The sequence below is a fragment of the Rattus norvegicus genome, chromosome 18 (assembly GCF_036323735.1).
Source record: "Rattus norvegicus strain BN/NHsdMcwi chromosome 18, GRCr8, whole genome shotgun sequence".
NCBI lineage: Eukaryota > Metazoa > Chordata > Mammalia > Rodentia > Muridae > Rattus > Rattus norvegicus.
Window position 1 is genome coordinate 85,021,089 of NC_086036.1, and position 27,589 is coordinate 85,048,677.

The 27,589-nt window shown below is 35.6% G+C and overlaps 1 protein-coding gene across 1 annotated transcript in view; it reads right to left on the minus strand.

Moving 5' to 3' along the window:
- Dok6 (docking protein 6) overlaps positions 1-27,589 on the minus strand; it is a 443,157-nt gene that overhangs the window by 173,598 nt on the left and 241,970 nt on the right. Inside the window, exon 4 of the mRNA NM_001191943.1 lies at positions 14,971-15,090. Within this exon, the coding sequence (NP_001178872.1) occupies positions 14,971-15,090 (120 nt within the window). The remainder of the gene's footprint in view (positions 1-14,970; positions 15,091-27,589) is intronic.

Sequence of the window (27,589 nt, forward strand, 5' to 3'; positions counted from 1 at the left end):
GTTGGGAGGGGAACACCCATAAGGAAGGGGAGGGGGGAGGGGGATGTTTGCCCGGAAACCGGGAAAGGGAATAACACTCGAAATGTATATAAGAAATACTCAAGTTAATAAAAAAAAATAAAAATAAAAAAATAAAAAAAAAAAAAAAAAAAAAAAAGACTGGTTTTCAATAACAACAAAAATGACAGAAAGCCTGCATACACATGGAGGTAAAAACAACACTCTACTCAATGATAAATTTGTCAAGGAAGAAATAAAGAAATTAAAGACTTTTAAAATTTAATGAAAATGAAAGCACAACAAGCCGAAACTTCGTGGGACACAATGAAAGCAGTGCTAAGAGGAAAACTCATAGCTCTGAGTGCCCCCAAAGAAACTGGAGGGATCATACACTTGCAGCTTGACAGCACACATAAAAGCTTTAGAACAAAAAGAAGCCATTACACCAAAGAGGAGTAGATGGCAGGAAATAATCAAACTCAGTGCTGAAATCAACCAAGTAGAAAGAAAAAGGACTATACAAAAATAAACAAAACCAGGAGCTGGTTCGTTGAGAAAAATCACCATGATAGATAAACCATTAGCCAAACTAACCAGACAGTATCCAAATTAGCAAAATCAAAAATGAAAATGGAGACACAATAAGAAAATTGAAGAAATCCAAAAAATCATCAGATCCTACTGCAAAAGCCTATACACAACAACATTGGAAAATCGGGATGAAATGAACAATTTTTGAGACAGATACCAGCTACTAAAGTTAAATCAGGGTCAGATAAACCGTCTAAACAGTCCTATAACTCTTAAAAAAAATAGAAGCAGTTATTAATAGTCTCCAAAACAATAAAAGCCCAATACCAGATGGGTTTAGTGCAGAATTCCATTAGACCTTCATAGAAGACCAATAATGTCAAAATTATTCCACAAAATAGAAACAGAAGAAACACCACCCATTTTTTAATGAGGACAAAATTACACATATACCTAAACCACACAAACACCCAACAAAGAAAGAGAACCTCAGACCAATTTCCTTTATGAATATCCCTGCAAAAATAATTAATAAAATTCTAGCAAACTGAATCCAAGAACACATCAAAATGATCATCTATCATGATCACATAGGTTTTATCCCAGGGTTGCAGTGATGGTTCAATATATGAAATCCATCAACATAATCTACTATATAAACAAACTAAAAAAACAAAACAAAACTCATGATCATCTCATTGTATATTGAGAAAGCATTTGACAAAATTCAGCACAGTTTCATGTTAAAAGTTTTGCAAAGATCAGGAATTCAAGGCCCATACCTAAACAAAGTAAAAGGAATATACAGCAAACCAGTAGACAACTTCAAACTAAATGAAAGGAAACTTGAAGCAATCCCACTAAAATCAGGGACTAGACAAGGCTACCCACTCTCTCCCTACCTATTCAATATAGTGTTCAAAGTCCTAAGCAGAGCAATCAGACAATAAAAGGAGGTGAAAGGGATGATAATTGGAAAGGAAGAAGGAAAAATATCACTATTTGCAGATGATATGATAGTATATTTAAGTGACCACAAAAGTTCCACCATAGAACTACTAAGCCTGATAAACAAATTCAGGAAAGTAGCTGGATATAAAATTAACTCAAACATACCAGTAGCCTTATTCTACTTAAAAGATAAACAGGCTTAAAAGAGGAATTATGGAAAGAAAGAAAAAAAAGAAATTATGGAAAAAACAATCATCACAATAGTCACAAATAATATAAAATACCTCAATGTGATGCTAACCAAGCAAGTGAAAGATGTGTACAACAAGAACTTCGAGTCCCTGAAGAAAGAAATTGAAAAGACCTAAGCAGATGGAAAGATCGTCTATGTTCATGGATTGGCAGGATTAATATAGTAAAAATGGCCATTTTGTCAAAAGCAATCTACAGAATCAATGCAATCCCACCAAAATTCCAACTCAATTCTTCATATTGTTCAAAAGAGCAATTTGCAAATTCATTTGGAATAACAAAATCCCAGGATAGTGAAAACTATCCTCGACAATAAAAGAACTTCTGAGGGAATCACCATCCCTAACCTCAAGCAGTATTACAGAGCAATAGTGATAAATACTCTATGATATTGGTACAGAGACAGGCGGGTAGATCAATGGAATAGAGTTGAAGATCCAGAGTGAACCCACACACCTATGGTCACTAGATCTTTGACAATGGAGCTAAAACCATCCAGTAGAAAAAAAGGTAACATTTTCAACAAATGGTGCTGGTTCAACTGGAGGTCAGCATGTAGAAGAATGCAAATCAATCCATTTTTATAGCCCTGTACAAAGCTAAAGTCCAAGTGGATCAAGGACCTCCACATCAAACCAGATACACTCAAACTAATAGAAGAAAAAGTAGGGAAGAGCCTCGAACACATGGGCACTGGGAAAAATTTCCTGAAGAGAACACAAATAGCTTATGTTCTAAGATCAAGAATTGACAAATGGGATCTCATAAAACTGCCAAGCTTCTGTAAGGCAAAGGACACTTTCATTAGGACAAAATGGCACCCAACAGATTGGGAAAAGATCTTTATCAATTCTACATCTGATAGAGGACTAATATCTAATATATACACAGAACTCAAAAGTTAGACACCAGAGAATCAAATAACCCTATTAAAAATGGAGTGCAGAGCTAAACAGAATTCTAAGCTGAGGAATATCGAATGGCTTAAAAGTACCTAAAGAAATGTTCAATATCATTAATCATTAGAGAAATGCAAATCAAAACAACCCTGAGATTCCACCTCTCACCAGTGAGAATGGCTACGGTCAAAAACTCAGATGACAACAGATGCTGGCAAGGGATGTGAAGAAAGAGGAACACTCCTCCACTGGTGGTTAGATTGCAAGCTAGTACAACCACTCTACAATTTAGTCTGGAGTTTCCTCAGAAAATTAGACATATTACCTGAGGAACCAGCTATACTACTCCTGTGCACACACCCAAATGATGCTCCACCATATAATAAAGACACATGCTCCACAATGTTCATAGAGGCTCCCTGGTGGTCTAGTGGTTAGGATTCGGTGCTCTCACAATGTTCATAGAAGCCTTATTTATAATATCCAGAAAGTTCAAATAACCCAGATGCAATTCAACAGAGGAATGGTCACAGAAAAAGTGGTACATCTACACAATGGAGTACTGCGCAGCTATTAAAAACAATGACTTCATGAAATTCATAGGCAAATGGACAGAACTAGAAAATGTCATACTGAGTGAGGTAACCCAAGCACAAAAACCACAAATGGTATGGATTCACTGGTAAGTGAATATTAGCCACAAAGCTTCAATTCCCCAACATACCATCCACAGACTACATGAAACTCAAGAAGGATGACCAAAGTGCAGATGCTTTAGTCCTTCTTAGAAGGGAGAACAAAAATATTCATAGGAGAAGATATAGAGACAAAGTTTCAAGCAGATTTTGAGTAATGGCCTTTCAGAGCCTGCCACCTTGGGGCAGATACATACAGCCACCAAACCCAGACACTATTGCTGATGCCAAAATGCATGGTGACAGGAGCCTAATATAGTTGTCTCCTGAGTGGCTCTGCCAGAGCATGACAAATACAGAGTCTAATGCTTGCAGCCAACCATTGTACTGAGAATGGTGTCCATTGGAGGAGTTAGAGAAAGGACTGAAGTTGCTGAGCGGGTTCACAACCTAGTAAGGACAACAATACCAACCAATCAGAGCTCCTAGGGACTACGCCACCATCCAAAGAGTATACATGGACAGACCCATGACTCCAGCTGCATATGTAGCAAAGGATGGCTTTGTTGGGCACTACTGGGAGGAGTAGCTCTTGGTCCTGACAAGGCTGGACCCCCTGTGCAGGGGAATATCAGGGCAGTGAGGCAAGAAGGGGTTGGTGGTTGGTCAGTGAAAGGGGATAACATTTGAAATGTAAATAAAAATTATCCAATTAAAAATAAAGAAAATCCCCCTATAGGAAGAACCACATCAACCAACCAGATGCCCCAGATTTCCCAGGGACTAATCCACCAACTAAAGAGTACACAACGGTGCACCCATGGCTCCAGCTGCATATGTAGCAGAGGATGGCATTGTCTGGCAGCAATAGGAGGAGGTCTTGGTCCTGTGAAGGCATTTTCCCTATGAAGGGTAATGCCAGGGTGTTGAGGTAGGAGTGGGTAGAAGGGGTAGCATCCTCATAGAAACAGGGGGAGGGGAATGAGAGATAGGGAAACCAGGAAAGGGGATAAAATTTGAAATGTAAATACATAAACTACCCAAGAAAAGGAAAGGAAACTCTCCAATCTATCATCCATAAATCTACATCTTGATGTAGTTCAGAGTTGTAGACTAGCTGGTGTACAAGAACACGTAACTTTATTTGAAATGTCCAAATAAGAAACAAAACTGAGTTTTGATTTAAACTAGTTTGTGTAACAAAGATGTGTAATGGAATCTTCAAGTATATTTTCTAGAGCATTTCACACAAGAATAAAAACAAGAGGTCAAATGAGCAACAAAAAAAGCAAACAAACACAAAACTAAACCATGCCTAAACATGTCTTTATTCATGGCTATAAGGTTACAACCTTAGTAATCATCCAGTAGGTATTATAAAATGGATTTGAATGGTTTTGGTCAGATGATGGTAGTCGTGGTCAAGAAACATGATCTGCATGAAGGATCCCAGTCAGACTATGTAACAGAATGGGTCATTGGTTCACAGAAGGGATGAAGTCTTCCTCAACTTATCTGGTGGGGCTTCGAATGGATCTACCTAGTATATAGACTAACCAGTGTATACTTATTTTTTTAAGTATTGGGTATTTAGAGAAGTAGAGCTTACAGCTGCAGAAGCAATTAGTCAGAGAAATCATCTAGTGAGTAGAATTAAATAAGCAAAATGGAGCGAAATTACTTAGTCCTTTTAAATAATACTGCTTTTATTATTATTGATCATCCTAATAGATAGAAATATACCATGGCAAATAGCAAATTTCCATACACCTCTTTTCTTTACTTTTAATTAATACTTATTTTTGAGAATTTTACACTTTTTTATTTTTCATTCCAACATCTTCCCTTTGCGGGTCCTCTGAGATCCACTCCAAGTTCCTATAACCCCTTATTACAATTTCTGTTGTTTATATACTTCTGCATGTGGAGCCGTATACCAGAGTGTTGATTACCATGAGTCACAGCTTTAAGGAAACTGATTCCCTTCCACAGAAGCTTTTCTATTATGGGGTTCATGAACTTTTTCTTCCTTCATCCTAAAATGTTACTTGTTCTGATCTTACACATTTCTCGTACAGACAGTTCAGTTTATGTGAGCCTAAAAGTGAAGTGGTCTCTCTTATCCCAAAGATGGTGTTTGGCTTCAGTCATTCTGAATATCTAGCTCATAGAATCTCTAAGCCTTTCTGGGAGGGGGGGGGGTGATACTGATGTTCCATTTGCGGCAATGTACAACGCAGTCAGTTTTGTAGTCAGCCTGGAGTCTCTATATTAACCATCATCTACTGAACAAAGAAAAAAATTTTGATGCATTTTGAGAGCTAGACTATAGGTAGAGACATGCAAATTTAAAAGGCAGTTTGAGACTATGTCCAAAGATACTACAGTTCTTCTTTGCACATCTTCCCCTTCCTATGGTACCACAATAATTCCAATTTTTCTGGAGATACAAAGCACAGAGAGAAAACAGACAGAAAAATAGCCACATCCAGTTGCCAAATTTGTTTTGTAATAAATAGTATTTTCAGAAGGATTCTTTGAAGTTTTTATCTAAAATTCATGCACTTAGCATGTTGCTAAATCAAGTGCTTTTGTGAGATCATGGTGCTACCATTAGTTTAGCTTTGTTAGAATAAGTTTGAGAAACATTTGTTGGATGCTAATACATTATTTTTTGTCAAAATTATTCTTTTCATTAGCTGATTGCTGGTAATTTTTCTCTACTTTATCTCATTGCTCCCTGTTCTTCGGATGTGGTGAATCTGGATATGATCAAATATAGCATTAAATAACCTACAAATCTAGAAGCCAAGAGAGGCTCATGTAATAAAACTCATCCCACCTTCCACAGTATTTGATTAAATTTAACAATAATTTCCAAATGGAATTCCTTATAGTGGCATATCTCTTCCTCTTATTTAAATAGTGCTCAGAAATATAAGTCTCATAAAATAAGTCATTCTTTAGATCTTAGGTTTTGAGTAATTTTCAAGTTTTATCTATAATTTCCATTCTGCCTATCAGTCTCAATTTCAGTTTCATTGTGTCCACATCAAAAAGTAGAACCCTTATTTATTTCTAACAAATATACATTTTATTAATAAATAAAACTAAAAATTATGTGCATTTATATATAAAACTAGTTATGAAATGGCTATGACTATGCAGTCATAAATGTTGATGTTTTTGAATTTTACATGTTTTTCTATTAACTTACGATTTTATGAAGTAAAATTTGCCCTATGTACAGCTGTACTAAAATGTTTTTAAAGAATTGGCTAAGATTATTTATAAAAGAGAATATATAAGCTAAATTTATTCCTGTAATTAGTTCAAAACAGATGGAGATTTGGCAAGATGTGTTTTAGAAAAAACATAGTTTGTTTTTCTCCTTTCCTTGCTCCATAATATCACTTTATTATCCTCTTCTTGTTCCTGACATTACCTCAGCACATGCTCAGTGCTTAGTTCAGTGGCATCCATGAGGATAGATACGTCTTCATGCCAGAAGTGACTCAGCCCTGTGATCTGGATTTAGCATCTCATTCTCCCTTCTGTCATGGGAAGTCAGTGCCTTGGAACACACAAAGTAGTTATTCTCATTTGATCCAGCATAATCCCTTTGGTGCTAAGTGTCTTAGGAAAGGGAATAGAAAAAATGGGGAAACCTTGCAAATTAGATGCTAATATTGGAAGTTTGCTTCTGTAATGTTGTATTCAATGAACAATTCAGTAATTGACTGTGTTTTGGAGGGTACAGAGAGTGGAGAGCATTTCAGAAAACTATTACAACATCCAGACCATTTCAGGGCTGTGCACTTTCATGAAAGAGTCTCATTCCCATACAGGTCCAGGAATTGTTCCTTTTGGCTCTAGACTTCCATTCTCTTTCTGCAAAAGACATTTGGCATAGCTAGGCAAGTGTTGTGGTGTGGGTCATGTCAAGATAAGTCAAAGGGGCTAAACATAGGTATCTGATTGTTTTTTCAAGAAAATCCATGCATGATTGAAGCAATCAGTGTGGAACTATGGTCCACTGACTGATCAGCAATCTGTGTATTTGACTAGCATAAGTAACTAGTTCTTCTTATCCCCACACTTAGAACTGTCATGAGGAAAACAAAAAAACACTTTAGCTCTAAACAAGTGCTAACATTCTCTACTCTCCAAAGAATTGTGTGTAATAATTCCCCATCATGGTTTAACTGCGTTTTGCCCATTATACACAGCTCTTTGGCTGTTGGATCTCTGAGCTCCAAAATCCTATTCTATAGTTGTAATTTCAGAATTGTGAGATACCATTTGTAAACATGATATTTTTGTAAGAATACAAGGAAAGAAGGAAAGGAAGAAAGAAAGTAAGAATGAATGAATGAATGAACAAAAGAAAGAACAAAAAAAGGAAAGAATTTAGTCGATACTATCCAGACAAAGGATCAAACACAGGTGTAGCATGAAGCACTGAGGGAGGAGTAAGCAACATGAATCCATGTGAAGAAATGAGCAAACACTTTAGATTTAGTACTCATATCTACCTGGGGTGGAATGTGGGTTCACTCTGTTTTGCGATACAATCTAACTTAATTTACATGAATTGATAAAGAATTAAAGGTAACCTCATTTTACACAGAAGAGAAGACAGTGCTAACCTATTCTATTTTACATAAATCTTTTTTAAAATTTCTACATGACAGTGATATTGCAATGGTAACCCCTTAATTCAGGACCATAAGAGACTGAGACACAGGAGGAAGTCAAATATATATCCAGATACATCTTTAAATAATTAGCAGTAAAACAAAACATGACTTACACTTGTGAAAATTTATAGATCTTTTTGGAAAATATGATTTCATCCCTACTTAAACTAGCAGTTTATCAAAATGTTTTATTACAATGTGGTTATAAATTGCATTTCCTGTTACTATCTTCTCAATCCACAGGCTACTGGGGAGCACTCAAATACCTGTATTTCTTTAATTAACTAGCACTTAAAATTCTTGATGATTTCTAATGCCCCAGTCATTTCCAAATTTTGCAAAACCTGACTGATGACAGAATTTTCAAAGTAAATCAAGTTTATTCAATAACTGAAAATAATTTAAAAATATAATTAATTATTGTTATTTCTTGCAGAGGTAATTAATCTCCATTTAGAGTGAATGTTGTAATAGCTGAGTAGTATTCCACTGTGCAAATGAACCACATTTTTAAATTTATTTTTTAGTTGAGGGACATCTAGGATGTTTCCCATTTTGGGGTATTAAGACTAGATCTGCTATAAACATAGATGAGCAAGGGTCCTTGTGGAGTGATGGAGCATCTTTTGGGTATATGGTCCAGGAGTGATATAGTTTGGAAACGAAGTAGATATATTCCCTGTTTTCTGAGACATGCCAAAATAATTTCTAAAGTGGTTGTACAAGTTTGCAGTTTGCACTTCTAGCAGCAATGATGCGCATTAATATGTATACATAGTAATATAAATTAAAATTATTTTTCACATAAAATATTTAACATTTTCACACTTATTATAGTGTATGTCTTTTCATATGCTATTACTTATTCCCTGGGAATAAAGCCTCTAATAAATATAATGTTTTATTTTATAAATATACTAATATTTGGTGATTATCCATTTAAAAAATGCTGGTTAAGCCAATGTTTTCTAATTTATAATTAGCATGCAATTATGCTACTTTTAGCTCAATTTTTTGATAAATAACTTACTTAGTTTCACTGATAAGATTTGCTTTATATTTGTATATATTATAGATAGTTTTAAACATCCTTGATTACTTTATTTATTGAACACCAAAATCTGAATCATTGGACTGTCACAAACTTTCAAGAATTGCTTGTAGTAGCATTGCGAATCCAAATATATATTTTTTTCTTTTAATTGTGTTGTTGATTTGGGTGTTCTGCACATGAGGACCTTTTATTATAATATGATAAATATAGCTCATATTTTTATTAAATATTTTTTGTCATTTATTAAAAATTAGGAAGTAATTTTAATGCCATTATTATTAATAGTGAATTCTTGATTTTGGGAAGATTATCCCATATTTTGACATATAATGCAATGTTTACATCTTTTGTTTTTTAGAATACTGGGACATGGAATATTTCTGTCAAGTCAGAACATTCACTTCTACCATGTTCTAACTACTCATCGTTTAGAAGCAAGCAACACCTGGTTTTTAGCACTTGGGATATTTTTCCTATAATAGTAGGCTCTTGTGAATTGACAGAAGCCAACTTTAGCAAAGCATTAATTTCTTCCATCGGTGGCTTTCTTTTTTTATTTACTTTACCTAAAAATATTGTGGTGATTTTGGCATTTATAAATTTGATTTTTGTTGGATTTTGGCTGATTTATTTTTATAGTTCATCATTTTAGTGTTATGTGTAAGTGGGAGTTGTCTTTAATTTTACCAATCTTAAATTAATGCTTGAGCATGCTATTCACTAGAGAGTATGATTTTGTTGTCCGACAAAACTTTTCTTGGGGATCCCATGACAGATCAAAGTATGGACACCACAAAATTTCAACTTGGTTAACCAGTGAGATTTAACATGGCTACTTAGAGAAATGTGGGTAAAGGGTTACTTACAGGAACAGAAATGGCTCTAAGACAACTGTATCATCAAAGCCCACCCCACTACAAGTGACAGCTCTCAAAATCTGGGAACCTGAAACATACTGTACAACTTGCACACAGATCAACAAGTTGGAGAGTATTTTTTCAAATGACTCACTTGATCTAAAACTCTTCCATTCTACTGGACTTGTCTGGGAATCTTCTTTGAAGCTGACTTCACTATTTGAGGGGACACCCAGCTTTTATTACTTACTCTAGCATGGAGAGTACTAATGAATCTGTTTAGTTTCAGGGACTTTTTGAAACTACTTTAATTGTTTACCTTTCTGTTTAAGGAGCTTCCCTGGAGGAGGGAGTGTTTTGATCTCAGAGGAAACTATTGTACAACAGATTCATACGATTTCATATATATATCTAGACATATATATATATGCCATTATTCTAGAACACTTTTTTTTAATTCCTTAATTTTCTATGGCTACCTGAAATAGTACTTATGATCTGGAGACTAGGAAATTTGAAAAATTGAAATCTAGACATGTACACTTATCATGCTTTCTCAGCAACATTGTTGGAGGTCTTGGGATAGGTTTGTGTGGAAGAGGAACACAGAGACCTAGACAGAAAGAGACAGAGATGGAGAGGTGCGGGGTGTATTTGTTTAATATTTCTTATTAGTTATAAAGTACTCTGACTCAATGTGGAAGTAGTTGACAGTATGAAACAAAGATGATCACAGTAAAAAAAAAAAAAACCTACAACCACTCTTATCTCAGCACCCACATTTATCTTTCACCTTCAAAATCATTTGTATAAATATCTATTCTTAGCGAGCTTAAAAGCGCCCCAAATTGTATGAAGAGTTGACAATAATGGAGAAGAAATAGCAATTCTGAAGGCAAAATAAGATGCAGTCAAAACCAAACAGTTTGACTTTCCTCGATTGTGATCAACACAAACTACATTACAATAATTTGTTATGGAGTTTGTAAATCTATAGTCCTTATATCTCAGGATGAAAAGTTCCATGTAAACCTAAGTTTGCTATTGAATATTAAACACAATTATACTTAGAAAAATAAAATGATTTATAATCTGATATAAAAATAAGTTAAGGGTGAAAAGTACTAAATCTATAATGGCAAATCTTTCCTAAATGATTTATTTGAATAAATAAAAATTAATAATTTCACATTGACCAACAGGCCACAATTGAAACTCCCAAACAGCAGAAGTTGTTCCCAACAACTCTTCACAAATTGGTGGCAAGGTCTTATTGCTGAAAAAACACATTTATTTCATTGAACACAGAGAACTTGAACTTGTGTCTAACTAGTAGCTAAACCCCTACTGACTAGCATTCATGTTCCTGGAAGGCACTCTGTAGACTACCACGGGGAAAAGGTAATCATTATTAACCCAGCTACAAACTTCATGATATACAATAGGAGATGGCCAACATTAACAATTTCATTTGTAAGTTTATAGACATACAGTTTGTACTGTATTGGATTTCTTTCTCATATTGGTCTTTTGCTTGTATATTTTGTGTCTATGTGAAGTGTGTGTGTGTGTGTGTGTGTGTGTGTATGTGTGTGTGTGCTTGTGTGTTTTCTAACTTTTGTTTGATTTTTCAAGAGAAGAAACATTAAGTTTGGTGGATATAGAATGGAGGAATTGAAGGTGAGGAAAACAATATTCAAATCATCTTGTGTGAGAATACTTTTATGATAAGAAAAACCTCCAAAATTGAATGACTTCAAGGAGGAAATAAATTAATGATTCCACTTATTTTGAAAGTCTTTTATGCTTAAGAACAATTACAGTGATTAAGAGTAAATTAAAGGAAAAGCCTCTTTAAATATGTAAATTGTAAAGATTAATTATCAAACTAAACATTAAATATCCACTTCATAATTTTTCAATAAAATAACTCAGTATACATCTATGGAATAGATATTTCCTTCAAGTCCACCATCAAACTCATAGGAGAGGATTCATGCTAGATAGAAACTCACCTTAATGTCAACTTGACCATAAAAATGTATAGACTTCTAGTTTTTATCTCATGAAACTCTCTAATCATTATCATTTACACAGCAGCGAGTTACTGACAAGGAAGTGAGAAAATTGAGGGATATATTCAAGTTTCATGGTTTCTAGTCTTATTAGTAATTATCTAGTCACAGTATAGTCTGTGATCTTATTGTGTTGAGTTGTATTATTTTATTGTCTTCCTGTAGGAGAATGAATAGAGATTTTCAAATATTTTTGCTTTTCTTAATCACTAAAAGGAATAAAAGATAAAGGAATGCAGACTCTTAGTACCTTGAACAATAGCTATTCTGGAGGGCTTAGTAGTCAAGGGAAAGATGATTTGTAGGGAAAGAAAATACTCCAACCCACAAATTTTCTTTTTATTGATAAATACTAAAGTATCTCAATAAGATTGCATGCATGTGTACATCCAGAATGTGTGACAAACTAATATTGTTTTGTAGGGTGATGCTAGATTTAGCTTCAGATGTCAATGTAAGACAACTCACCCATTTTGGAAGAGAAAATATCAATTAAAGAATTGCCTAGATAATATTGACATTTTGTTACATTTGTAAAAATTTTTACTATAATTTCCTTTCCTCCCTCCATATCTTTCCACATCCCTTGCTCTCTAACAAATTCAAGACGTTTTCTTTTTCTTTAATTGTTGTAGCATGAATATATATGTTAAAATTATGATCATATATATGATAAGTTTATTATTAAGGTGTGTACATATATTTCTTAATCATATTTTAAGGAAAATAAGAGAGTATACTGTCTATAGAATATGTGTTTCCTTCAAGACCACCACAAATCCTAAGAGTAAGTATCCAAGCTAGTTAAAAACTCACTTTAGTTTTCAGTATAACATTTGTAGCTTTCTGTTATTTATCTCGGAGAATCTCTCAAATCAAACACACACACACACACACACACACACACACACACACACACACACACCTCATTCTGTACAACACTACTTATTTGTCTGTTTTTAATGGGTAAACCATTTGATAGTGAATGAGCAATTGTTGCACTCTTCCCTGGAGAAGACTATTTCTTTCATTATCAGTATTCCTTAGTTGCTTGTAGATCTCTGCATAGGGTTGAGGCATTATGGTCTTTCCACTTGCAGGTTGATACATCTATTGTTTCTCATCAACTCAAATTTAGCCAGTTTTTTACACAGTGTTTTATCACAGTAATAGAAAGCCAATAGAAAAGGCAACATGCATATTCTGTCATTTAAATGAACGTATAATCACATTCTCCAGTTCAATAATCATTATAGATTGTGAAATAGATAATTAAACTATTTAAAATTACATATACAAATTCCATGTTTAATATTATCAAAACTTATTCTCAGGCAGGTCTTCTTAGCTATAGTGGCATTATAATTTCAAGTCCGTTATAAAGTTTATAGTTGAATTGTTTTTGCTTTATTTGTATTTCTTTTAAAGAGAAAAAATATGTATTTATTATAAAGCTCTTGTATATAATTTAATGCTTGGAAATTCTGGAGTCCAAATTGAATTTTTTCTTTCACATTACAGAAAAATCCAGAGAATCTTCAAACTGAAACAGAATTGTAGTGCGCCGAAGGATTACATTATCCATTTGGATGGAACCCATATGCAATTCCACTTATTTGATGTGAAGCCACATAGTTTATAATAGATACACATCATGGTAGGTATTTCTATCCCCAAGCTTTATTTATATATTTTCCCTATTTCCTTATGCTCTTGACATCTTACCACTCATAGTTTTAACATCTTAGACTTGAATGAGTAGTGTATATTACACAACACAGTTATGGCTGTTCTGTACTTACAACAGCTCCCAGAAACAATCAGAGAAATGGAAATCTGAGTGAGTGTGGGAGTGAACTGAGAACATAAAAAATTACAAAAGATTTTCTGGAATTCTTTGTTAAAAAAACTGTAAAAATGAGGCAGCCTTTGACATAAATATCTAGATGCATATGTATATATGTTTTTGATCAGTCAGCAAGAAATGATTTAGTTTCTCATTTTAGCAGCAAAGAAAACAGTCTTTTAATAGACTGTCAGATAATGATGCTTGTTAACAACATTGCTCTCTGTAACAACAAGATTGCTACATGCTTTTACCTGTGCTACTAATTTATGTTAACCTGTAACTCCTCAAATTCTTGTTAAAAAGGAGCATCAAGTTTATCCAATAATACTGATTGAGTACCACCGAAATGTTTCTACTTTCATGATACTATATTTGTTGCTTGTAATGATAATTTTTCAGTTAGATAAAAGGGGTTGATGATGCATTAAAAATTGTTACAAATATAGCCTAAAAACAACACATTGAACAATATATTGCTAGATGAATCTGGCTTCATTAACATTACTGACCAAGTCTATGAAACTCTAGATATCATGCGATAGCGACATAACTATGAATTTAAATACTGTAGCAGGTAAACACAAAAGCCACCTTCTCAGCAAGAGAAATACTAGCCAAATACTCTACAGATTTAATATCCAGATAAACCAAATGTGTTAATATAAACTGTAATCTCTATCAAACATCAAAGAAGATAAAATAATATTATTCATTCTAAAGCCATATGCACAAAACATAAAGACTTCATAAGTTTTTAGACATGTGGCTTTGTCACTAAAAAGAAACCAGGGATGTGTGTTGAACCTTAGAACTTTCTAAAGATGCTACCTCACCACCAAATATTTCTAAATAATGTATTAAAAAGTTTTCTATCTTTTTCCAACTTTTTATTAATTCTTAGAGAATTCCATATATTGCTTTTTGATTATATTTACTCCCCTCCTGCAACTCTTCACCTTGCTTTCATAAACACCAAACTTTGTGTCCCCATTTATTATTCAGTCTATTATTTTTAATTTGTTCTGTTCATATGCTCTTGGATGTGTTGCTTTCATGGGAGTTCATTCATGACCAGGGGCCACAAACTTAAAGAAAAGAACTCCCCTAAACATGAATTTTCTTCTCCAATGTCAGCCCACCTGACAAAATAGAAGAGTAGGTACTCACCATTCTGTTCCCGCTGCACACCAGCTGCCAGCAGGTCAGGCTCCCCTAGGCTGATGTCATTCAGCCTTGTCCCCAGGCATTCCATGCAAAGATGTTTGCACCATTCCTCAGCCTCCAGCTCTGCAAATAAGCACACATATTAGGATAGGGGTAATATAGTAGGTGAATGCTTCCTGAACTTTGCTCCGAGAAGCTGGTAAGGACTGGACAAAGAAAGCTATATTGAAGCAGGAAAAAATTCTCATAGTTGCTTCTCATTATTTTGTTTTCATTTTTATTTGTCAAGTGTTTGTGTATGTTTGTGTGTGTGTGTGTGTGTGTGTGTGTATGTGTGTGTGTGTATGTGTACCCCCCAATAGAAGCCAGAAGAAGACATCAGATTCCGAGGTGCTGGAGTTGTAGCTGGTTGTAGATTGCCTAAAGTGTATGCTAAGAACTGAACTTGCAGCCAAACATTGAACTGAGAATATGGTCCCCAGTGGAGGAATTAGAGAAAGGACTAAAGTAGCTGAAGAGTTTGCAACCCCATAAGAAGAGCAACAATATCAACCAACCAGTCCCCCCTCCCTCGAGTTCCCAGGGACTAAGCCACCAACCCAAGAGTATACTGGGATGGACCTATGGCTCCATATGTAGCATATGTAGCAAAGGATGGCCTTGTCAGGCATCAGTGGTAAGAAGAGTTCTTGGTCCTGTCAAAGTGCGATGCCCCAGTGTAGGGGAATGTCAGGACAGGGAAATGAGAGAGGAGCACGTGGGTGGGTGGGGGAGCACCCTTATAGAAGCAGGGGGAGGCAAGGTGGGATAGCAGGTTTCTGAAATGTAAATAAAATGTAAATAAAAAATCCAATAAAAATATCAAGTTTGGAAAAAACTATATAAAGAAAATTAGGAACATGCTTCTCTTGGCTGACTTTAAGTAAATAATGATTTTAAAAAAACTGGAAAAAAAGAACTGAACTAAAGTCCTCTGAGAAAAGCAGCACATATGCTTGACCACTGAGTGAGCCATTTCTCTGGCCTCTAATTCACATTTTGACACTACATTACAGGCAGTTTTATGTATTAGTCATAATGATACTCATTCTAGACTATTGTAGAATGAGTTTTTGACATAAATTTCTTCAAGTAGTAATTTTAAAATATGGAAATATACATGTGAATGGTTTAAAGAAAAACTATATGAAGCATGCAGCTCTTTGGCTGATTTGCTTCTGAAGTGTGTGGCCTGAAGGTCAAATCCCCCATTCAAAAGGAATTGCAATGGATCATGAATCTGCCATAGAAAAGGATTGATCTTGTATGTATTGGTTTTCCTTTACTAAAAAGAGTGGGCAGGTGCCATGCTCTTATCTTGATTTCTATGTAAAATGTGTTCGATGAGCTCATATATTTGAACACTTAGTCCTTAGGCAGTGGCACTATTTGGGGAGGATATGCAAACTTTTGGGATTAAACTATCCTTTCACAGGGGTCACCTAAGACCTTCTTCATATCAGATATTTACATTATGATTCATAACAGTAGCAAAATTACAGTTATTATGTAGCAAACATAATTTTATGATTAGGGATCATGATACAAGAAACTACATTAAGGGGTCACAGTATAAGGAAGGTTGAGAACCACTGCTTTAGAATATGTGATCCTGTTACAGGAAGTAGTTTGTCTAGAGATGGGGCTTGAGGAATTAAATGGCCTTGCTTCCAGTCAGCCAGAGGCCCCTGGCCTCTAATATTTAGTTAGCATCATAAAACAAACAACTACCCAGCATTCTCACCACTGAGGTGACCGTGACCTCAAAATTGTGAAGGATTGATAGATATTTTCTGAAACATAAGACAAAATAAGTCAATCCTCCATTTCATTTAGGTTTTCTGTCAGAGTAATAATAAAAGTGACTACTGTATGCCTCCAATGTATCTTTCTAATCATTTAACCACTGATTAGATCATTATTCTTGTTTGTATTAGTTCACAAAACCTTTATAGTCACAAGACTTTTATTCATAGGTAGAAATAACAGAGTTTCTCTCATATGTCCAGAATCCTTGGGCTTTCATTTGCATAAGTTACTAAAGTTCTAACATGAGGTCATTAAAATTGAGAGTTCAAGGTGATGACTACTTAGGAGTCAAGTAGCCAAACTACCTTGCAAATGTTTGGAAAAGACATAAAGTTTAATATTTGGAAGTAGTCTCAAATATTACAATAGAAAAAATGGACCAAAACTTTTTCTTTGGCACATGCCCAGAGAAGTTTCTGACTTTTCCATGCAGCATAAATCTGTACTGAAACTGTGTAATATAGATTTCCATCAAATCTCTTGCTCTTTGTGGATGACATTTCAACCTTTGGCTTGACATTTTAAACTCCCCATAAAAAGTTATCTGTGGCAGGTTTTCTTGACTGCAGAAATTTAAATATTAACTTATTTAAGTGGCCAACTCCAGAAAAGTCATGTGATGCTTCCCTCCTGAGTCTGGTCACACTGTCCTAATATCAAAAATAGGCTTTATCAAGGTGATGTAAAGACAGATTTGCTTCTTCTATTGAGTTTTATGTTAACCACAACATTCACTAGAACAGAAAGCAGAAAGATTCTCTATCGTACCTCATAATAAAAAATGGCTCTGATATTCTAATAATGAGAGGTGATTTATTTACCTGTAGAACTAATGAGATACTTCAATATTTATGACTTTATTTTGTATGTGTATTACAAGAGTTTGATTCCTACTGATCACTGAAGGTTGGTATGTTGGTCATTTAAAGAATATTTACCAAAAACTGGTAATCTCCTTTCTTCAAGACTGAAGACACAAAGATAATAGGAGCCAAGTCTCAAAAATTGCATGGATTCTCTACTTAAATCCTGTTGAGGAGAGAGCTGGACTCTTAGAAGTGTGGACAATCCTGAAAGTTCAGGAAAGACCACTACTTCTGCTCACATTCCTGGCTCAAGAGGAACCCAACTAGAGCCCTCTGGACACAGGAAGCTAGGAACAGTCAGGGGCAGAACCCTTCTGGTTTCTGCCTATGCCCAGAGCTCACCCAGTCCCAAAACTCTCTGAACACAAATCCTGGGATGGGGAGAGCCGGATTCTCAGAAGTGCAGACAATCCTGAGAGCTCAGGAGAGACCATTATTTCTGCTCACATTCCTGACCCAAACAAACCCTCCTGGAGCCATCAGGAAACACAAACCCAGGAGCAGTCTGGGACAGGACCCTTCAGGTTTCTGCCTGTGCCTAGAGCTGACAGGGTTCCACAGCTCTCTGTACCCAAATCCTGCTGGGAGAAAGCCTGTCTCCTGGACTGCTGACACAGAGGGTTACAGGAGGGTCAAACCACTGTGAGAGGCAGCAAGACCAGCTAACATCAGAGAGAACCAGATGGTGAGAGACGAGCACAGGAAATGAAGCAACAAAAACCAAGAATCCTTGGCATCATCAGAGACCAGTTCTTCCACCAAAGCAAATATTAGATATCCAGTGGAGAAGTAAGATTTGGATTTAAAAATCATATCTCATGATGATGATAGAGGACTTTAAGAAGGACATAAAAACCTCCCTTAAAGAAATATAGGACAACACTGGTAAACAAGTGGAAGCCCTTAAATAGGAAACACAAAAATCCCTTAGGGGATTAAAGTAAAACAACAAAACAGGTGAAGGAATTGAACAAAATCATCCAGGATCTAAAATGGAAATAGAAACAATAAAGAAATCACAAAGGGAGACAACCCTGGAGAGAGAAAACCTAGAAAAGAGATCAGGAGTCATAGAATCAGGCATCGCCAACAGAATATAAGAGAGAAAAGAGAATCCCAGGGGCAGAAGATACCATAGAAAACATTGACACAACTGTCAAAGAAAATGTAAACTGCAAAAAAGTTCATAATCCAAATCATCCAGAAAATCCAGGACACAATGAGAATATCAAAGCTAGGATAAAGGGTATAGAAGAGAGCAAAAAACTCCCAATTTAGAAGGCCAGTAAATATCTTCAACAAAATTATAGACGAAAACATCCCTAACCTAAAGAATGAGATGCTCATAAAGATTCAAGAAGCCTATAGAACTCCAAATAGAATGGACCAGAAAAGAAATTCCTCCTGTCACATAATAGTCAAAACACCAAATGCACAAAACAAAGAAAAAATGTCAAGCAACATATAAAGGCAAATGTATCAGAATAACAAAAGACTTCTCACCAGAGACTATGAAACCCAGACGATCCTGGGCATATGTCATACATACCCTAAGAGAACACAAGTGCCAGCCCAGGCTACTATATCCAGCAAAACTCTTAATTAACATAGATAGAGAAACCAATATATGCCATGAAAAAAAACAAGTTTACATAATATTTTGTCACAAATTCAGCACTACAAAGAATAATAGATGGAAAACTTTAACACAAGGAGGGAAACTTCACCCTAGAAAAAGCAAGAAAGTAATCTTCTTGCAACAAACCCAAAATATACCCACACAAGCATAATTCGACCTCTAACAACTTTCTAGAATTCAATGAAAATGAAGGCACAACATACCTAACTTTATGGAACACAATGAAAGCTATGCTAAGAGGAAAACTCATAGCTCTGAGTGCCTCCAAGAAGTAACTGGAAAAAGCATACATTAGCAGCTTGACAATTTACCTAAAATCTCTAGAATAAAAAGAAGCAAATACACCCAAAAGAAGTAAAAGGCAGGAAATAATCAAACTCAGGGCTGAAATCAACTAAGTGGAAACAAAAAGAACTATCAAAAGAATTAACAAAACCAGAAACTGGTTCTTTGAGAAAGCCAATAAGATAGACCCTTAGCCAGACTAACCAGAGGGCATGAAGACAGTATTTAAGTTAACAAAGTCAGAAATGAAAAGGAATACATAACAACAGAATCTGAGGTAATTAAAAAAAAAAACAGATCCTACTACAAAAGCCTATACTCAACAAAATTGGAAAATCTGGAGAAATGGACAATTGTTTAGACAGATACCCGGTATCAAAGTTAAATCAGGATCAACTAAACCATCTAAACAGTCCCAGAACTCTTACTAAAATTTTCCCATCCTAAAAAAAAAATCTCAGGATCACATGGGTTTAGTACAGAATTCTATCAGAACTTCATAGAAAACCTAATAACAACACTGTTAAAACTATTCCACAAAAAAGAAACAGAAGCAACAATTTCCAATTTCTTCTATGAAGCCATGATTACACTTATACCTAAACTACACAAAGACCCAACAAAGAAAGAGAACTTCAGACCAATTTCCTTGATGAATATCCATGCATAAATAATCAATAAAATTCTCAAAAACTGAATCCAAGAAAACATCAAAATGATCATCCAATATGATCAAGTAGGTTTCATCCCTGGGATGCAGGAATGGTTCAGTATACAGAAATCCATCAGTGTAATCCACTATATAAACAAACTCAAAGGAAAAAAAACATTATCATCTCATTAGATACTGAGAAAGCATTTGACAAAACTCAGCACCCCTTCATGTTAAAAGTCTTGCAAAGATCAGGAACTCAAGGCCCATACTTAAATATAGTAAAAGAAATATACAACACACCAGTAGCCAACATCAAACTAAATGGAGAGAACCTTGAAACAATCCCACTAAAATCAGGGACTAGACAATGCTGCCCACTGTCTCCCTACTTATTCAGTATAGTACTCAAAATCCTACCCAGAACAATCCAACAACAGAAGCAGGTCAAAGAGAACCAAATCAGAAGGGAAGAAGTCAAAATATCACTGTTTGCAGATGATATGATAGTATACTTAAGTCATCGCAAAAGTTCTACCAGAGACCTACTAAGCATGAAAACAACTTCAGGAAAGTAGCTAAATATAAAATTAACTCAAACTTATTAGTAGCCTTCCTCCACTCAAAAGATAAACAGGTTGAAAAAGAAATTTGAGAAATAACACCCTTCACTACAGTCACAAATAACATAAAATACCTCGGTGTGACTTTAACCAAGCAAGTGAAAGATCTGTATGACAAGAACTTCAAGTCGCTGAAGAAAGAAACTGAAGATCGTAGAAGATGGAAAGATCTCCCATGCTCATGGACTTGCAAGATTAAGATAGTAAAGATGGCCATTTTGCCAAAAGCAATCTACAGATTCAATGCAATCCCCATCGAAATTCCAACTCAATTCTTCATAGAGTTAGAAAGAGCAATTTGCAAATTCATTTGGAATAACAAAAAACCCAGGATAGCAGAAACTATCCTCAACAATAAAAGAACTTCTGTGGGAATCACCATCTAACCTCAGGCTGTATTACAGAGCAACAATGATAAAAACTGTATGGTATTGGCACAGAGACAGGCAGGTAGTTCAGTGGAATACAGTGAAGGCCTCAAAATGAACCTGCACACCTATGGTAACTTGATCTTTGACAAAGGAGCTAAAACCACTCAGTATAAAAAATATTGCATTTCCAACAAATGGTGCTGGTTCAACTGGAGGTCAGCATGTAGAAGAATGCAAATTGACCCATTCTTATTGACCTGTACAAAGCTCAAATCCAAATGGATTTAGGACCTCCACATCAAACCAGATGTACTCAAATTAACAGAAGAAGACTTGGGGAGGAGCCTCAAACAAATAAGCACTGGGGAACATTTTGTGAACAGAACAAAGACTTTTGTTGTAATATCAAGAATCTACTAATGGGACCATAAAATTGCAGTTTCTTTAAGGCAAAGGATACTATCATTAGGACAAAACAGCAAGTGACAGATTAAGAAAAGATCTTTACCAATCCTACATCTGATAGAGGTCTAATATTCAATATATACAAAGAACTCAAGAAGTTAGACTCCATATAGTCAAATAACCCTATAATAAAAAATGGGGTACAGTGCTAAACAAAGAATTCTTAGCTGAGGAATATGAAATGACTGAGAAGTACCTAGAGAAATATTCAACATCCTTAACCATCAGAGAAATGGAAATCAAAACAACCCTTAGATTCTACCTTACCATAGCAGAATGGCTAATATTAAAACTCAGGTGACAACAGATGCTAGCGAGCATATGGAGAAAGAGGAACACTTCTCCATTGTTGGTGGGACTGTAAACTGGTACAACCACTCTGGAAAACAGTTTAGAGCTTCCTCACAAAATTGGTCATAATATTACCTGAAGACCCAGCTATACCTCACCTGGGCATATACCCAAATGATGATGCAACATGTAACAGGACACATGCTTCCTCATGTTCACAGCAGCCTGATTTATAAAAGCCAGAAGCTAGAAAGAACCCAGATGCTCTTCAACAGAGGAATGGACACAAAAAATGTGGTACGTCTATACAATGGAGCACTACTCAACTATTAAAAACAACGACTTCATGATATTTGTAGGCAAATGGATGGAAATAAAAAATATTGAGTGAGGTAACCCAATCACAAAAAAACACACTTTGTATGCATTCATTGATGAGTGGATATTAGCCATAAGCTCAAATTACCCAAGATACAATCCACAGACCACATGAAGCTTAAGAAGATGGATGACCCAAGTGTGCATGCTTCAATCCTTCTTAACTCAGGAACAAAAATATTCATAGAAGGACATTTGGAGACAAAGAGTGGAGCAGTGACTGAAGCAATGGCCATTCAGAGTCTGCCCCACCTGGGGATCCAGCCCACATACATACAGCCACCAAACACATACAAAATTGCTGTTGCCAAGAAGTGCATGGTGACAAAAGTCTGATAAAAAATAAAAAATAAAAAATAAAATTCTGAGAGGCTCTGCCAGAGCATGATATATACAAAGGCAAATGCTAGCAGCCAACCACTGAAGTGAGAACAGGGTCCCCATTCAAGGAGTTAGAGAAAGGATTGACGGTGTTGAAGGGTCTTGCAACCCCACAAGAACAACAATACCAACCATCCCGAGCTCCCAGGGACTAAACCACCATCCAAAGGGTACATATGGACAGACCCATGACTCCAGCTGCATATGTAGGAGAGGATGGCCTTGTTGGGTTGGTAGGGGAGGAGAAGCTCTTGGTCGTGCCAAGGCTGGACTTTGCATGGTAGAGGAATGTCAAGGTGGGGAGGCCGGAAGGGATGAGTGTTTGGGGAGCAGGAACACAGTCATAGAGGAAGAAGGGGGAATGGGATAGTGATCTTCAAGTCATTACCTGAAACCTGCAGTTACCTTGAATTCCAGAAGCAAGAAACCTGTAAGCAGATCATTTCCTTATTAAATTGCTCTTCTTAAGTAAGAACACCTAGCACATAATGGGAATAACTGCCCTATAATGGAACAATTAAGCCAATAATGGGAACAGCTGCCCCATAATGAAACCAACTGCTCCATAGTGCAAAAACGTATCCATGTAACAGAGGTTGCTACTGTGTAACAGTAATCATTTCAAGATTAAAAAAAATGGCTTGTTCCTTTAAATCTTTCTTTATAGCCCCTTAGCAGCAGCAGCAACAACAAAAACAATAAAAACAACAAAAGCCAGACCAAGCCAGTACTTACGAATGCCCCTGCTTTAGTTCTTCCCTGTTTAATCCAATGGTTATACCAATTCTCCTCAAATGAAATAAAGATTAAGTTCCATCTTCCTACATGCTCATATTGAGTCTTAAATTCCTTTCCTGTCTTCAATGTCTCTATTTTCGTTTGATTTCTGGGAGTCAGTTGCAGCATATGATTTATTAGGATCTCCCTCTCCTCAGAATTGAGCTTCTGGCTTGGGGCTCTGGTAGCACACTCAAATGGATTTTGAGTTGTGATGGGGTATGTGAGTTGTACTACCCAGCCAAAACCCTCTTTCCAGGAAGTTCTCTTCTTACTTTCAAGTCTTCAGATGAGTGTAGCCCACTAAGTTTTCTCACATACGCATGAATGGAAGATTATTTCTTAGTACATGGGCATCTTTTGTGGTTGCAACACTGACAAAAGTCACACCCCTTCCTCTACCCAGCATTATGAATGAATGTATCCTTGTTGTTCTTAAGTAAGGTCTCTGTGTTGAAATATTTTTATTTAGATTAGTTTAATTTGCTATTTTATTTAACTAGTATTTTCTGTGACTTCTATTTTCATAAGAACCCATGACCTCATTTGATTTAGAAGAGTACTTTACAACTAGGTTATACTTTGTTTCTCTGCCTCTGTCTATCTCTCTCTTTCTATCATCCCTTTCTTATTCTCGTTCTGTATACATATTTCATTTTTTGTTTTTTTAAAGGAGCTGAAGTTTATTACAAATGGAATTGCTATAGATCATATGTCATTTGTTTTCCGTGTCAAATTTCTTAGTCTACAAATAATGTGCCAATAAATAAATTCCTTTGTGGATGAATTGACATTAACTGTTTTACAAAATTTGCCCTATTTTTCTCTGCATGAATGGAGTGTTTTGTTTTGTTTTTTTCATTAAGTGACTTTAACTTACTAGTTAAAGCTCTGAACTCTACACTAGAAATTAAAATATTTCATGATGGATTATGTTAAGAGATTGGAGGCACTAGGGAGTTTAGATGTCTGGTATGGTGGGTGGGGTAGGTACATCCTTGTGGAGACAGGAGGGGTCAGGGAGGAGGTATGGGGTGTGGAACAGTAGGAGGATGGACCAGGAGGGGAGTAAAATCTGGAGTGTAGTAGTAGTAGTAGTAGTAGTAGTAGTAGTAGTAGTAGTAGTAATAATAATAATAATAATAATAATAATAATAATAATAATAGAAAATTTCTGTTTTCAAAAGGAAAATTAAAGTGTATAGGAATAGCAAGACAAGGGAGAAAGGTGAAAGGTGTGAGAAAATTTCCCCCCTTTGTGCAGGGATGTGATGGGCAAAACAAAAAGGGTGGACCAATATGTTCATTCATATCTGGGCATCTATTTATTTTGCTTCATCTATACTGAGATCTAAGGCAGCGAGACTGCAACCCTTTTAGTAAAGAAAAATGTCTTTACATAGAATGTCCTAATACAGGACTTTTGAGTAAATGAATACATCAAGCTTTAATGCTTTCATTATATCTGAGCTTAAGATAATGACATTAAAGTTAAATGATCCAAAATATGATGTACTTAAAAAAAAAGAATTCCATCAAATGTATAGAAATATTTCTATCAGATAAAACTCCCAATGCAGAATTAAAAATCATGGTATTGGTCACATGCTATTTTAGCATGTGATCTGACCTAGAGTAATTTTATGTGGCAATCTTAAATCATTGTAACCAGCCCTCACTGCATTTAGCTTGTAGGACAAGTCTGAGGAAAGAACAGCTAAAGTACTCTTGTTGTTCTTCGCATCCTTCAATTTTCATTGTATCATCTTTTTCAGCATTTTCTATGATTGGGTGATCAAGGATGTCTTCATACTTAGTGAAGTATTAAACATGTGCTTTCCTGTAACTGAAGAAAATATTTCTTTGTAGCCTATTGAATGTCGAGCTTTCTCTCATTTTTATGTAAAATATAGGAAGAGGTATACATTTTGGTGAATGTCCCATTCTTGCAAAAAGTTCATTACACTTAAAACATGAATACTACTTCAGCAGACACCAAGTGACTGCATCTCCGTTTAGCATATACAACATATCATTTTACTTCAGTGTCAGATTTAAAGAACTGATCTGAACAGAGATGGGGCAAGAAAGATGGGGCACTTTCATTTTCTCCTTTTTTGATATTTTCCATAAAATTAACTCCCCTATTTTTTCTTTAAAATTTGGCTTAAATGCATCCTTCATTCGGATCCCTAGATCCAATTAGGTTGTAATACTTTTGTCTATTTGCATTTCTGTGTTATATTTTATTGAAGACCAAATATGAAAGGTGATAACATTTGAAATGTAAATAAATAAAATATTTAAGAAAAATAAAGTTAAAATGAGGGGAAAATAACATCAATTTGCACTTCTGTGTTGTATTTAATTGAAGCCCAAATGCTACTCACATACTTTCTGCCTTTCCTAACAAAGATAATTAAATATATAGGTTTTTAGGAAATTCACTTGATGTAGTGCACTGAAAGCATAATTTCATAATTTAGCACATAAACATGGACAATAGTAAGTATATGAGGCACACATAAATAGAAGTGATTATCGATTATTTCATTGATATTGAATACAACTTATAGAACCATGTGAAAATAATGTATGAATAAAAATCTTTTGTAGAGTGTTTTGAGGTCAATGTTGATTTTGATGTGGGCCTTATAATTTTTGCCTACGCACTGCAGGCTTATTTAGATAAGAAAGATCATTGCTTAGTAAAGAGAAAAAACATCAAATATCTTTGTCTACCAAATGACAGAGTGCTAACTATCATTCAGTCAAATTCTTTCTTAATTTTATTATCTATATTTTCTTTTGGCTTTATTAGAGATATTTATTCCACCATGGGAATAATACATAAATTCTATTTGATTTGGCATGTAATAAACTAGTGGTCAAGGTTTTATGTTCTATTTAGACACCTCAATGAAATTATTGAAAAAGATCAACAGAGAAACAACACAGTAGGTTACTACTTAAGTGTATACAATGTTTACCAAGATAATCACAATTTTTTTTGGCTTAACAGAAGCTTAAAATAACAAAGCTTTCAAATCAGTATTGAAAACCTTAGTCTGTTATTTTTTCCCCTTTCTGAATTGTAAGAACTTGGTTTGGCTTCCAGACAGCCAAAGAGAAATTGTACCTACTTGTTTTCCAGCATAACAAATGACATATAGCAGCCATTGACTGAACAATCAAATGTGATATTCTGCTGCCTGAGAAGAATGCATTGTATAGTACTTTGATACGGAGGTTAGCAAATGACACAAAAACTTACAGATATTGAAAGAACACAAAGAACAGAAATTAACACATTTTGGTGATATGAAATCATTTTGCAGAAGTCTACGTATGATTGTACAGGTGTGTGTATCTGAGGATCCATATGTTTCTCTATATGCTTGAATGGATATACACATGTACATATGTATGGATGCATGTGTGTGTCATCTGGGTGTGTCTTTTAGATATGGGAGTATGATGTTAAAACATTACTGGGAAGCATTATCTGAAAGGAAGTTGGGACCATGGAAGCAAGTGACATGTTTGTTTCTTTCTGATTCATATGACAATGTCTTTTGAGCAGTTTCAATGATATCTTAAAATGATACATAGTAATTAGAACTCTCTTATAGAAATAAGAAGGGTAGGTGGGCACTCCTGAGGCTGCAGAGCAGAGGAGACCACCAACACTGCCCACCCCTGCCCACATCCCTGGCCCAAGAGGAAACTGTATAAGGCCTCTGGGTTCCCGTAGGGGAGGGCCCAGGAGCGGCAGGACCCCTGCGCCTGAGACACCGCCGGAACCTGAAGGAAACAGACCGGATAAACAGTTCTCTGCACCCAAATCCCGTGAGCTAAAACTACAGAGAGGCAGACACGCCTGGGAAACCAGAAGAGACTGCACTCTACGCACATCCAGACGCCAGAGGAAAACACCAAACGCCATCTGGAACCCTGGTGCACGGAGGCTCCCGGAAAGAGCGGCGCAGATCTCCTCGGTTGCTGCCGCCGCGGAGAGGACTTAGGCAGTACCCCACGAGCACACT